The sequence below is a fragment of the Lagenorhynchus albirostris genome, chromosome 13, assembly GCF_949774975.1.
Source record: "Lagenorhynchus albirostris chromosome 13, mLagAlb1.1, whole genome shotgun sequence".
In the NCBI taxonomy this organism is placed as follows: Eukaryota; Metazoa; Chordata; class Mammalia; order Artiodactyla; family Delphinidae; genus Lagenorhynchus; species Lagenorhynchus albirostris.
In genome coordinates this window covers 37599934-37615830 of record NC_083107.1, presented here as the reverse complement: position 1 = coordinate 37615830, position 15897 = coordinate 37599934, and the positions used below count along the sequence as shown (strand labels likewise).

Genomic DNA, 15897 nt, shown 5'->3' with positions numbered 1-15897 from the left:
CCGTTTGCAGAACTCCTTTAAAGAAAGATGTTTCACAAAACTAAGATTTGTTTTGAAGTTCCCACTTCAGTCAGAACAATGCAAGGGAGGCTCTTCCCTTTATGTAAAAATGCCATCACAGATAGACCATCAACATCCTTCCCCCTACCCCGTTCCCTCAGAAAAAAGAGACGTGGCTCTCATTTGCGTATTCCAATGATCTCTCAATGTTGCTTTCTTTTATTTGATCCTCTTTTTCTAAAAACTCTTTTTATAATTGAGGTACAACTGACATATAACATTACATTAGTTTCAAGTGTACAACATAATGATTCAATATTTATATATATTGCTAAATGATCACCACAGTAAGTCAACACCCATCATCATATATAGTTAGAAAAAAAATTCTTTCCCTTGTGATGAGGGCTTTTAAGATCGACTCTCCTAGCAACTTTCAAATATGCAATACTATATTATCAACTATAGCCACCATGCTATACATTACTATCCTCATGACATTTATTTCATAACTAGAAATTTGTACCTTTTGACATCCTTCACCTGTTTTGCCCTCCCCTGACCTCCACACCTCTGAAACTACCAATTTGTTCTCTGTGTCTATAAGCTTAGGGTTTTGGGGCTTTTTTCCTTTTTTTTTTAACATCTTTATTGGAATATAATTGCTTTACAATGTTGTGTTAGTTTCTGCTGTATAACAAAGTGAATTAGCTATATGTATACATGTATCCCCATATCCCCTCCCTCTTGCGTCTCCCTCCCACCCTCCCTATCCCACCCCTCTAGGTGGTCACAAAGCACTGAGCTGATCTCAGCGTTTTTGTTTTTAAAGTCCGTACATAAATGAGATCATATGATGTCTTTCTCTGACTTATTTCACTTAGTATAATGCCCTCAAGGTCCATCCATGTTACCATAAATGGCAAGATTTCATTCTTTTTTATGGCTGAATAGAATTCCATTGTATATAATATTTCACCATAGAACTGAAAGGACAAAAAAACAAATAATACAGTCAACTCTTGTTACTCATGGCAGCTGAGTTCTACAAAATTGCTGGAGTAAATTTACTCATGTTGAACCCTTGAATCTTAAATCCTAAAAATAACTTATCAGATTCTATTTTCTCTATTTTAGAAAAGAGAAAATGAGCTTCAGAAGTGTTGAGGTGACTTTACTGAGGCTGCCCCAATACCATGTGCTAGACTTGGGATTCATATCCCTCCAACCAGCCCAGAGCCAGAGCTTCTTGCCCTATACTGCACTGCCTCTTACCACTTCCTTCCTCTGGTCATTTCTGTAACCAGCACTAAAACAACGCAGAGCATCACCTTGTATGACTTCAGTTGGAAATGTGCATGTTAGGAGACTCATTTTTTACTGCTCTGTGCATTTCCACAAATGACCATGAGGGCACCAAAAGTACTGATTTGGGGATCACAAATAAATTGCAGCAAATAGGCAAATTAATAAAAACAAAATCCACAGATGAGGATAAACTGAAGTTGGAGACTTCAATGCCCTACTTTTGATAATGGAATAGAACAAGTGTAGGTAAAAAAATCAACAAGGATATAGAGACAAACAATATTACAAACTCATCAGACCTAAAAGACATCTACTGAACACTTCATACAACAGCTGAATAAAGTCTTCTTAAGCACATATGAATATTCTGTGGTACAGATCATATGCTAATCTATAAAACAAGACAAATAACCCAACTAAAAGCTAGGCAAAAAGTGAACAAACAATTCAGTGAAGAAGAAATAGAATGGCAAATAACCATATAAAAAGATGTTCAACATCCTTAGTAATTAGGCAAATGTAAATTAAAACCATAATGAGGGCTTCCCTGGTGGCGCAGTGGTTGAGAGTCTGTCTGCCGATGCAGGGGACACGGGTTCGTGCCCCGGTCTGGGAAGATCCCACATGCCGCGGAGCGGCTGGGCCCGTGAGCCATGGCTGCTGAGCCTGCGCGTCCGGAGCCTGTGCTCCGCAATGGGAGAGGCCACGGCAGTGAGAGGCCCGCGTACCGCAAAAAATAAATAAATAAACAAATAATAATAATGAAATGCCACTTTATACCCACTATAATGGCTATAATCAAAAAGATAAAAACAAGTCCTGACAAGACTGGGGGGAAAACTGGAACCCTCATACATTGCTAGTGGGAATATAAAATAATACAGAAATGTTGGAAAACATTTTGACAGTTTCTTTAAAAGTTAAACATAAAATGATCTTACAAACCAGTGATCGCATGCCTACGTATCTACCAAGAGAAATGAAAACATATGTCCACAAAAAGACTGTACACAAATGTTTAAAGCAGCATTATTCACACTAATCAAAAAGTAGCAACATTCAAATATCCATCAACTTTGGTAAAAGGATAAACAAAATGGGATATGGCTACATAATGTAATACTATTCAGCAATAAAAAGGAACAAAGTACTGATTCACACCACCACATGAATGAACCTCAAGAAAAACAGTATAAGTGAAAGGTGGCAATGGAAAAAAACACTGTCGTATGATTCCATTGATAGGAAATGCCAAAAAAGGGCAAATCTATAGAGACAAAGAAGGTTAGTGGGGTTGGGGATAAGAATGGGGATTGAAGGAATTCCCTGGCAGTCCAGCAGTTAAGACTGAGCTTCCACTGCAGGGGGCACAGGTTCGATCCCTGGGCAGGGAATTAAGATGCCACGTGCCATGTGGTGCGGCCCTGGGTTGCGGGTGGTGGGGAGAACGGGGATTGACTACAAATGGGCAAAAGGGACCTTTCTGAAGTGATGTAAATGTTCTAGAACTGTACTGTGATGATAGTTGCACAACTGTGTAAATTTTCTAAAATTCATTATAAAAACAGGTGAGTTTTATATGTATCTATATCTTAATAAAACTGCTTAAAAAGAGAGACCCAATTCACAGGCTTCGACAATATTTATCACTTTTTGTATTTGCTCCAATCTTTTCACACTGTACAGACCCTTCTCTTCCCAACTTAAACTGTCCTACCCACTATTCCTCAAAACTTTTACTCTCCTCCCTCTTAAGCATATCTTTAGTATGTATAAACCTTACACATTTTTGAATGGAATTCATTCTTTTCTCTATCCACAGCAACACAGAGACCTAACCTGGACATGTGGGGTTACTGCACGAGTGATTCCAGGATTTTTTTTTTTTTTTTGTCTTTTTGCAGGGATAGGGATTACTGCATTGGCAATTTTAAGATTCTCCTAGAGGCAGTCTGAAGGGGTTGGAGGGTGGGTACTGAGGGGTCAAATGGGAAATCCAGAGCTGTAGTTTTATATACACTGGACATAATCTATATAGTATCTTGACTGTGTGAAATAGCACTCCTAGTATGACCCATAATTTATAATGCTACTACCAATTCTAGGCCACACATTTTAAGGCACCACTGACAAAGAATGTTGCCAAGAGTGAATGACTTGTCTGGTGATAAATCTAAAAACCATAATATGTGAGGGAAAAAGCAGAGACATAGTCTCTGGTTTCCAAATTCAAGAAGGGCTGGGTTCAACTGAGATCAGCTCCATAGAGCAAAACTAAGATCAATGCATAAAAGTTACAGTAAAGCAAAAATATGACTCATTCATATAATTACAAATTTTCTAACACCTTAAGACTTTGTAACTCTGGGGAATTCCCTGGCGGTCCAGTGGTTAAGACTCCGCACTTTCACTGCCGAGGGCACGTGTTTGATCCCTGGTTGGAGAACTAAGATCCTGCAAGCCACACAGCGGCACAGAAAAAACAAACAAAAAACTATGTAACTCTGTTCAAGCAGAAAATATTACTACTGAGATTTAAAAAATGATTTCTATACTGGATGGACAACTAAATGGAATAAATATTGGAAAAAATAAATATTTCTAAGTACTTTAAAAAGCCCTAAGCTATAAAAACTACTTCTTTTCATACATGAGCATCATGAACTTGGTTTTTTCCCCAGAAAAATGTGTTAAATGAGATTCTTTCCTGCATCAAGTGTGGTTTCTGAAAACTATCTGTACCATACTCTTTACTATTAAATTCTCCTGTATAGTCTCCCTTTGCATTTTGTGAAAAATAACACGATATGTTTTTTTAAAAAGAGAAGTATTGCAATATATTCCTCTGAAAGCTTGTTAAAGACTGTACAGATGAAGCCACAAGGCAAAGAATTTCTAGTAAACACTTCAAATCTAATAAAGTCAATTACATTTACCATATAAACAGCTACACATTAAAATAGTACTTATGCATAAATTAATGCTCCTACTTACGTTTCTGTGTCTGATACCAATGATTCATTATTGCACACATCATTGAAGGTGTGAAGTTGATTCTATAAATAGAGAAAAGAAATTAAAGATTTTTTCCAAAATTATTCTTGCATATGTTAGCAATTGCCAACACAGTTTGATACATGTAGATCATAATCAATAACCAGATCAAAAGTATAAAATATAAGATAGGTAATCAGATATACATATATACTTCCCAATTAGTCTATTTCCTTTATCATTTTTAAAGACTAATTCATTCCACAAGTAATACTTAGGCTTTATTCCACTAAGTATGCTAGAGAAAAAGCTGAACAAGGGAAAAACACAAAAATCTAATGCAAGGCAGCAAGTAACGTGTCATTACAAATCAAATTTCGGGAAAGGATTCCTAGACATACACTTTTAAGATTTGATTTGGGAAACTGTCATTAAGTGTTTTCAACACTTACAAAGTCCGATACATGGGTAAAATCTAAGTCACAAAATTCAATACATGGGTACAATCTAGCTACTTCAGAATAACTACACTACAAAAACAGGCCCCAAATGTAAAGGAGTAAACCTAATGCAGACCTTGGTAAACCAGAGAAAATATATCCATTCTAAAAAATGCAGCTAACTACTTAGTTCTAGCAAATTGTTGTCATGCAAGAAGACAGACCCAAAGACACTAGGTCTTTCTACCCACCCCGCGCCTCCAGGAGAAGCCAATAATATGTATTTCTCCCTATTTAAAACAGTACTTGCTGCTGTGCAAACCAAACATTTCTGTTAGTCAAATTTGGCCTATGGCCCAATAATCTGTGGCTTCTGCCTGGAAAATTAATTAACTACTTATAATCTCCGACTCTTTTTCTCTCTGAAAACACTGCTTTCTAAATGCAAAAAACTGAACAGTTTAAAAAAAAAAAAGTGAAGGAAATCAAAAAGACCTAAGGTATAAAACCTTCTAAATCTAAGCCTCAGTCTCCTCGTATTTAAAATAGGGAAAAAGAGAACATATAGAAATTATTTGTAAGGGTCACACAAAGTAATGCATGTAAAGTACTTAGCACAATGCCTAGCATGGCATAAATACTAGGTATTTATGCCACTAGGTATACTGGCCACTAGCATGGCTCCATAAATACTAAGTATTATCATAATGATGATAGTCTGAGAGGACAAACAAAAAATTACCAAAAATAAAGCAAATACAGCTTACCGTTATCTGACTTAATCCAGCCAACCTCATAGTCAAAGTAGGTGACATAAAGTACTTAAATGCAAGATCTAGGCTTTCTTTATCAAAGCATAACGTCGTGTCCAATGGTTCTTTCACTGTGCTCCACATTAAGTCAGCCATGTTGCGAGCCGCACTCTGTCTTAACTCCTGATCAGAGAGCTTGCATAAATACCTGAAATGATACAGAAATACAACATACACAAAAACTTGCAAACTATTTCTGAAGACCACTCAATAATTCAGTAATATTCCTTTGCTCCATACCTCCAAACTGTTAAGTACAGTAGTACCTGGAATGCTGGGATTAATACTCCCAATTTAAACTATTTCTAAGTAATGCTTCAAGGATTGTGACCTGTGGCAATGTGTCCTTTGCTGAGAGTCCAACATAAATCAGGAACTGCAAAGCCTAACACAACATGGAAGGAAGGGAGGAAGGGAGGAAGGGAGGAAGGGAGGGAGGGAGGGAGGGAGGGAGGGAGGGAGGGAGGGGAAAGCAGGGAGGGAGAGGAAGGAAGGGAGGGACGAAGAGGGAGGGAGGAAGGGAGGGAGGAACTGCACAGAGCCAAGTCATTTAACATCGGATTCTGCACCTGCACCTCCAGTATAGCTTTACTATTCTCTAGTACCTGTCATGTATACAGCTCCTGTTTTAGTAAATTTCAGTTGACTTCATATAAATAGTACATCTACTCCCCAACACAGCCAAAATTCTTCAAAATGTGTACATTTTAAACATCATTCTTTTTTGGCTTTCAAAAATCACAAACCACTGGTTTTCCTCTCAGGCCCTGCCTATTCTATTTGGTTAGTCTCTCCTCCTGTACCCAACCTTTCAACATTATTGCTCCTCAGGGCTTGTAATGGATTGCAGAAAGGCCCCAAATTCCTCCCATCACTTTATATAGTAGTCTTTGCAATGTGACTTTACCACTCTTCCCAACAAATGTGTCATTTATTCCTCTACTTCCTTGCATCTGAGCTTTGCCATGAAGGTTCCTTTGCCCAGTGGGGTATTAAGAGATGTAACATAAGCAGAAGCTTAAAAAGCCTTTGAGCTTGCCCTCTCTTGCTGGGAACTCTTCCACCACTGAGAAAAGGACTCAGGATAGCCTGCTGGATGAGAGAGACACGGCTAATGCCCCAACTGACATCCAGCCAACTGCCAAGATACATATGAGCACCCTTCCCCACTCAAGACCAATCAGCCTGCCAACCAGAGGACAAATGACTGAGATTATCTATCACAGAGCACCCAGGTCCAGCCAAGTCAGCCCAGATCAGAAAAGCTAGCCAACCAGAGAACTGTGACAAATAATAAATGGCTGTTATTTTAAGCTACTAGTTTTGGGTGTTTTCTCACACAGCAAAAGCAAACTGATATAGCATTCCATCCTAGATTCACTTTTTTTTGCGGTACGTGGGCCTCTCACTGTTGTGGCCTCTCCCGTCGTGGAGCACAGGCTCCGGACGCACAGCTCAGCGGCCATGGCTCACGGGCCCAGCCGCTCTGCGGCATGTGGGATCCTCCTGGACCGGGGCACGAACCCGTATCCCCTGCATCGGCAGGCGGACTCTCAACCACTGCGCCACCAGGGAAGCCCCACTTCTTTTTTTTTAATTTAGGCCGTGCCAGGTCTTAGTTGCGGCATGCGGGATCTTTGTTGCAGCATGTGGACTCAGTTGCGGCATGCATGTGGGATCTAGTTCCCTGACCAGGGATCAAACCCGGGCCCCCTGCATTGGGAGCACGGAGTCTTACCCGCTGGAACACCAGGGAAGTCCCCTAGATTCACTTCTATTTTCTTTCTACATTCTCTCCCCAGATGACCTCATTTATTCCCCTGAGGTTTTCTGGGTTGTTTTTTTGCGGTACGCGGCCCTCTCACTGTTGTGGCCTCTCCTATTGCGGAGCACAGGCTCCAGACGTGCAGCCTCAGCGGCCATGGCTCACGAGCCCAGCCACTCCGCGGCATGTGGGATCTTCTCGGACCGGGGCATGAACCTGCATCCCCTGCATCGGCAGGCAGACTCTCAACCACTGCGCCACCAGGGAAGCCCACCCATGAGGTTTTTTAAAAATTTATTTATTTATTTTTGGCTGTGATGGGTCTTCATTGCTGCCCTCGTGCTTTCCCTAGTTGTGGCGAGTGGAGGCTACTCTTCTTTGCGGTGCGTGGGCTTCTCATTGCGGTGGCTTCTCTTGTTGCGGAGCATGGGCCCTAGGCATGCGGGCTTCAGTAGTTGCAGCATATGGGCTCAGTAGTTGTGGCACACAGGCTTAGCTGCTCTGCGGCATGTGGGATCTTCCCAGACCAGGGCTCAAACCCATCTCCCCTACATTGGCAGGTGGATTCTTAACCACTGTGCCACCAGGGAAGTCCTATTCTCATGGGTTTTTTTGTTGTTGTTGTTTAGTTTTTTTTGTGATACGCAGACTTCTCACCGTTGTGGCCTCTCCCGTTGCGGAGCACAGGCTCTGGATGCACAGGCTCAGTGGCCATGGCTCACGGGCCCAGCCGCACCGCGGCATGTGGGATCTTCCTGGACCAGGGCACGAACCCGTGTCCCCTGCAACGGCAGGCGGACTCTCAACCACTGCGCCACCAGGGAAGCCCCTATTCCCATGGTTTTTAAGTGCTACCTTTATGCTGACAACTCCTAAATTAACGCTGTTGTTCTAAGTTACAGGCTTATATTCTCAATTTCCCCGTGCCACTTAAATGTCCCACAAGCATCTCAAAATTACGTCTTTAAATTCTCCCAGTCTTTCACATCTGTTAATGATACTCACAGCAAAAAGAGAAATCAAAGGGAGGGCAGCTAAGTGTCTTCCACTATGCTACGCCTTTCCTTAAACTCCACAATCACCAACCTTATTGATTTCATTTTCAACTATATCCAGTCAATTTTCAAATCACCATAAACAATTCTTGTACAAGTAACCATCACTTCTTTCCAGGACTACTCCATTAACTTTTCAACTGGTCTCCTAGCTCCTCCTCCTCCAACACTCCTGTAATTTATGATCCACTTAAAGGCCAAAGTGATCTTTTAAAAACCATCATGAGGACTTCCCTGGTGGCGCAGTGGTTAAGAATCTGCCTGCCAATGCAGGGGACATGGGTTCGAGCCCTAGTCCGGGAAGATCCCACAAGCCACGGAGCAATTTAACCCGCATGTCACAACTACTGAGCATGTGCTCTAGAGCCTGTGAGCCACATCTACTGAGCCCGTGTGCCACAACTACTGAAGCCTGTTCACCTAGAGCCCGCGCTCTGCAACAAGAGAAGCCACCGCAATGAGAAGCCCATGCACCGCAATGAGGAGTAGCACCCACTCGCCACAACTAGAGAAAGCCCACGCGGAGCGACAAAGACTCAATGCAGCCAAAAATAAATAAATAAATAAATAAATTTTTTTTAAAAAAGATTACAAATTAAGCAGCTTAAAATATTTTTTTTAAAAAAGCCATCATGATTCATCTGCTTAAAACCCTTCAATAGATCCCACTGCTAAAATTAAATCCAAGCTCCTTAAAAGGTCTTGAAGGTCCTGAATAATCTGCCCCTGTTTATATCCAACCTCATATCATAATCTTACCTCCTTATACACTATGCTCCACCAGTCTACTTCTAGTTTTTTTTTTTATATATATAAATGTCTTTATTTTTTTATTTTTGGCTGTGTTGAGTCTTCGTTGCTACACACGGGCTTTCTCTAGTTGCGGTGAGTGGGGGATACTCTTCTTTGCGGTACGCGGGCTTCTCATTGTGGTGGCTTCTCTCGTTGCGGAGCACGGGCTCTAGGTGCATGGACTTCAGTAGTTGTGGCACATGGGCTTCAGTAGTTGTGACTTGCAGGCTCAGTAGTTGTGGCGCACAGGCTTAGTTGCTCCACAGCATGTGGGATCTTCCCGGACCAGGGCTCGAACCCGTGTCTCCTGCATTGGCAGGCATATTCTTAACCACTGTGCCACCAGGGAAGTCCCTACTTCTAATTTTTTAATATGTCATATTCTTTCCAACTTCAAAGCCTATGCCCTTATGTTCCTTCTACTTATCATCTGATTAGCAGATCCATGTTCCTCAGATGTCACCTTTCAGAAAGGCCTCATATTCTCTATCACCTTATCTTTACTTGCATAGGATTCATCACTATCTGATTCTTTTCCTGATACTTTCTCCAACAACCCGAACAGTAACCAGAAAATAGCAGGCACTCAAATCTTTGCAAATGAATAAAAATTACAAAGAACTCATAAATATTATCAAGAAATACAATCTTAGAACTCCAACAGTTTACACTCTAAGCCTAATAAATATGATAATATCTCTATCCTCGTCTTACGTTTCCTTCTTAGGTTGGGACTTCCAGAACTCAAATATCACCCTTTTCCCAATGAGACCTTCTCTATACCATAGGTATAATTGTGACCCACTCTCTAGAACTCTCAACCCACCCTTGCTGCTATTTTTCTCTGTCATACTCATGACTTTCTAATGAACTGTATCATTTACTTATTGTGCACACAGACTGCACAAAAGGAGATATATTTTCTTCTCTGCTGTATCTCCAGTGCCTACAACATAACAGTATACATTTGTTGACTGAATAAATACAGTGGAATATCATGCAACCACTGTTAATCTGTTTAATTCTTTACACTTACATAAAAAATATTCCAACATAAATTGCTTTAAAGTAAACATTAAATATAAACCTACATAGGTGCATTAAAAAATACATCAAATGGTCAAAAATTTTCTCTGGAGGATGTGAACACAAAGGACTTTCAAACTATATAATTATGTACTATGTTATGAATAGTTTAAACATTACTACACTGGGCTTCCCTGGTGGCGCAGTGGTTGAGAGTCCGCCTGCCAATGCAGGGGACGTGGGGTCGTGCCCCGGTCCGGGAGGATCCCACGTGCCACCGAGTGGCTGGGCCCGTGGGCCATGGCCGCTGAGCCTGTGCGTCCGGAGCCTGTGCTCCGCAATGGGAGAGGCCAGAACAGTGAGAGGCCCACGTACTGCAAAAAAAAAAAAAACAACAACATTACTACACGGATAACCAGGGGAGAAAGATTTTATAAACTTACCTGATAACATATGTCCTAAAAGGGATAATGTGCTGCATGACAGCAGGGATATGTAGCCATATTCTAATCTATAAAGAAACATAAAAATGATATTAATGATTAATGAATATGTGAAATACATGTCTTTAATTAAAAACAAGAACATTTAGTATTTTCCTGCCTCTAAAAACTAAATGTATTTCATCTATTTTGAAAAGGATAAACTAAGAAATACGACTGCACACATATCAGGTAAGTAATTTAACCTATAAACAATTCTAATCCATATACCTAAAATCAATCTGAAGAATTACTATCAGTTTCTTCCTGAAAAGGGAGAATCACCTATCCAAGTAACGTCTTACTACCTGCTACTCTATACCTCTTTGTATGGTAGCAACCCAAATACTATAGAACTAAATTATTTTTTTAATAAATCATCCTTCCTTCTAAAAAATATCAAATTACCTGATACCTGGTCACTTCAATATCCATCTAAGACAAATATATTTTATAGAGTCAAACACTGATCATCAACAACTATTTGTTTAATTAAGCTCTTACTATAAGTATCCCAATCTAAGTTATAATGAAAGTTATAATAATCTGTTCACTTAATTTTTTCTACATAATATTCCAGCCCATTTCTAAATCTAATATGCTCATACTAGTTTTATTCTCATAAATCGCAGTTTAAATATCATATAAGAAAAAAATCCTAAGCAAATCATCAAACAAGAAACTACAATACTAAGCCTTAACACATGCAAGTAATACAAATTGAAAACAAATTTGTAAATACAGACTGCATGGCTTCACTTTAATCTAATGAAACGTAAGTCCTATAGCAAATACAATACTAACGGTGAAATGCTAAAACTCTTCCCTCTGAGACTAGGAACAAGACAAGAATACCTTTAATTCAACTTAAACTGAAGGTCCTAGACAGTGCAACAGACAAGAAATCGAATAAAAGGCATAAGACTAAAAAGGAAGAATTAAAATCAATATTACTCTGAGATGATGTGATTATGTAAGTAAGAAATCCAAAATAATTTTCAGATAAACCTTTTTGGAAGTAACTAGTTTAGCAAGATTGCTGCTTAGAAAGTTAATATAAGTAAATGAATTAATATACACACATATATACATACATACACATACTATATTACATATATATAATACATATATACACATCTTACATACCAGAAAAAAATAATAAATAAAATTTTCAAAAATATTCTCTTTACAACAGCATCAAAAAATATCATGCGCCTAGAAATTGTCTAACAAAGATATATAACATCTCCACATAAACACAGAAAATTATGAGACAAATCTTAAAGCATGTAAATAAAAACACATTTACCATATTTATACATTAGAAGACTCAATATTGCAGAGACACAGTTCTCCGCAAACTGATCTACAGATTCAATGCAACCCAAAAAGGTTTATACGTGGAACTTTAGGCACTGATTCCAAATGCAAAAGTCCAAGAAGAGACAAAACACTCTTTAAGAATGACAGGGAGTAGAGATATAATGCATGGTGACTATACTTAATAAAATGGTTTTGCATATTTGAAAGTGCTAATAGTTCTTAAAAGTTCTTATAAAAAAATTTGTTAACTATGAATGGTGTCAGACGTTAACTAGACTTCCTGTGGTAATCATTTTGTAACATATATAAATATTGAATCAACTGAAACTAATGTTATATGTCAGTTACATCTTAATAAATTTTTTTAAAAAATGACAGGGAGGTAGAACTTGCTTTACCAGATAGCAAGACTTCTTATAAAGCAGCCGAAATTAAGATGGTATGCAAAACAGCACAAGACTAATCAAATAGACTAATGGAATATACTAGAAACCCCAGACCCATGCACAAGAAGACAAATAAAGATACCTGATTTATGACAAAATGATACTTCAGAACAAATAGGAAAGGACTGTCTTTGCTATAAATAGCGACAGGTCCAGTGTCTGTCTATATAGAAAAGAAAATGAATCCTGATCCCTCCTCACACACCACACACAAAAGTCAATTCCAACTGAACTATAGATCAAAATGTGAAAGTAACATAATAAAAATTCCAGAACATAGAAAAATATCTTCGTAAGGAAGATTTTTTATCCATTAATGAAAACATTAACCATAAAGAAAAATTTTTTTATAAATTATACACCATTAAATTGGGTTAGAAAATAACTCTTAATGAAATCAAAACGACACCTCACACCAGTCAGAATAGCCATCATCAGAAAGTCCAGAAATAATAAATGCTAGAGGGTTTGGAGAAAAGGGAATCCTCCTACACTATTGGTGGGAATGTAAATTGGTAAAGCCCTATGGAAAACAGTCTGGAGATTCCTTTAAAAACTAAAAATAGAGGTACCATATGATCCACTCCTGGGCATATATTCTGAAAAGACAAAAACCCTTATTCAAAAAGGTACATGCGCCCCCCAATGTTCACAGCACAATAGCCAAGACATAAAAGCAACCTAAATGTCCCTCGACAGATGAAGGGATAAAGAAGATGTGGTATACATACACAATAGAATATTACCTAGCCATTAAAAAAAAAAAAAAGAAATCCTTCCATTTGCAGCAACGTGGATGGACCTAGAGATTTGCATATTAAGTAAAGTAAGTTAGGCAGAGAAAGACAAATTCTATAAGATATCATTTATAAATGGAATCTAAAAAAATAATACACATCAACTTCTGTACAAAACAGGAAACAAACTTATGGTTACCAAAGGGAAAGGGGGAGAGGGAAGGATAAATTGGGAGTATGGGATTAATAGATATGCACTACTACATATAAAATAAACAACAAGGATTTACTGTATAGCACATGGAACTATATTCAGTATCTTGTACTAACCTATAATGAAAAAGAATCTGGGGCTTCCCTGGTGGCACAGTGGTTAAGAATCCGCCTGCCAATGCAGGGGACACGGATTCAAGCCCTGGTCCAGGAAGATCCCACATGCAGTGGAGCAACTAAGTCTGTGTGCCACAACTACTGAGCCGGCACTCTGGAGCCTGTGTGCCTAGAGCCCATGCTCCACAACAAGAGAAGCACCACAACAAGAGAAGCACCGCCACGAGAAGCCTGCACACTGCAGTGAAGAGTAGCCCCACTCACCGCAACTAGAGAAATTCGCATGCAGCAACGAAGACCCAACACAACCAAAAATATAAATAAATTTTATTTAAAAAAAAAAAGACTCTGAAGCTGTACACCTGAAACTAACACAGTACTGTAAATCAACTATAGTTAAGTTAAAAATAACTCTTAAAAGACACAAGAGAATGAAAAGCAAAACCAGAGTTGAAGAAGATATTAGCAATACATAAATGTCAGGCAAAAGACTTGTAACCAAAACATATAAGGAATCTCCACACATTCGTAAGGAAAAGGCAAACAATTTGATTTTTAAAACAGATTAAAAAAACTTGAACTGGGGTTCCCTGGTGGCGCAGTGGTTGAGAGTCCGCCTGCCAATGCAGGGGACACGGGTTCGTGCCCCGGTCCGGGAAGATCCCACATGCCGCAGAGCGGCTGGGCCCGTGAGCCATGGCCGCTGAGCCTGCGCGTCCGGAGCCTGTGCTCCGCAACAGGAGAGGCCACAAACAGTGAGAGGCCCACGTACCGCAAAAAAAAAACAAACTGACACTTCTCGAAAAATATTGAAATGGCTAATATGCCCACGAAATGGTGCTCAATCTCTTTAGTCATTTAAAAACACAAAAGCAGACCACAAGGAGATACTACTATTAGTTCATCATGAATCTCTAAGAGAACACTAGGTGTCTGCAATGATATGGAGCAATGGGAACTCTCATTCCTGGTAAGAGTGTAAATTAATACAATCACTTCAGAAAATCTTAGCATTAACGTGTAAAACTGAATATATGTATACCCTGTGATAAAGAAATTGCACTACTATATATATATGAAAATAATGTACACATGCACTAAAAGACATGTAAGAGAATGCTGACACCACATTAATCCATCACCAGTAAAACAGATCAATGTTGGTATATTTTTAAAGGAGTCTTATACAACAATCAAAATGAGCAACTCGAACTACATGCAATATAAATCTCAATGTTAAACAAAAGTAGCCATACATGAAAGAATGCATTGTATGTGATTCTACTTATACAGTTAGCAAGAGACAAAACTAAATCACAGTATTTAGGGATATAAGCTTAAGTAATAAAACAAAGAAAAGCAAGAAATAAAAGTATGAATTGTGTTAACCTTTAAGGGCAAAGAGATGGGATAGTGACTTAGAGGAATCATAAAGGAGGCTTCTGGGGAATTGACAATGATTTGTTTCTTGACATGGGTAGTGGTTAAATGGGATATTCACTTTGATAAGTCACTGAGCCATACCTTATCATTCTGTTCACTTTTCTATATGTTTATTTCAAATTTTTTTAAAAGGTTCACAGATTCAATTATATATAAGATACATTAGAACGGATGAAAATGAAAATAGATACAGTGATACCTTTTATTTGGGGATAAACAAATATGCCAACGAACAAAAATTTAAATAAAAATGACAAGGGAAAAAATGTCAACATTGGAAAGAAATTTTTAATAGAAAGAAGAGCTACCATTTACTGAACCCTTAATATTTCCATTGTGATAGATGAAAAAAGTGAGGCTTATAGACATAATGTAATCAAAATTAGATATTACATCAATAAAAAAATTTTAAAAACAAAAAAACAAAAAAATTAGATAGTACATAACAGAACTACAATTCAAGCCCAAGATTATTTCTCTGTAAAATCTACATTCTTTAATCTACTATGAGGTATACCATTACAAGAATCAAATTCCATATGCTATTAATCACATAGGTCCTTTTTCTTTCCTTACTGTAAGTTTTGAGCTTCCCCCTCTTTGTGATAACAGAGCTCTAGTAGCCCTTCTAAGTACTTGTTAAAAATCTCAGGAATAGGAAAAAATATTGTCTGATCCCCTTATAACTGCAGAATGTAGGCAGTATTCTGCATCACAAAGCTAGTTTTGACAAAATGAAAACTTCACTGAACTGTCAGCGAACTCTCCTGATTAGTGTGAAAATATATGAAAATGTATAATCCCAGCCTAACTTCTGATATTAAATAGTCCTTGTTAGTGTTTTTTGTAAAGTAGTCTTAGGAAACTGACAGTTCGGAAATTGTTATTGTGTCTTCTGTTGTGTTACTACAAGTTTGCATGTCTGATAACATCTCTTAGGTAAT

General features: G+C 38.5%; 1 protein-coding gene across 1 annotated transcript in view; it reads right to left on the bottom strand.

Annotated features, from left to right (window-relative positions):
* USP34 (ubiquitin specific peptidase 34) overlaps positions 1-15897 on the bottom strand; it is a 231927-nt gene that overhangs the window by 160867 nt on the left and 55163 nt on the right. The window contains exons 6-8 of the mRNA XM_060169925.1: positions 10636-10703; positions 5510-5702; positions 4303-4364 (exon numbers count right to left, since the gene is read on the bottom strand). Of these exons, the coding sequence (XP_060025908.1) occupies positions 4303-4364; positions 5510-5702; positions 10636-10703 (323 nt within the window). The remainder of the gene's footprint in view (positions 1-4302; positions 4365-5509; positions 5703-10635; positions 10704-15897) is intronic.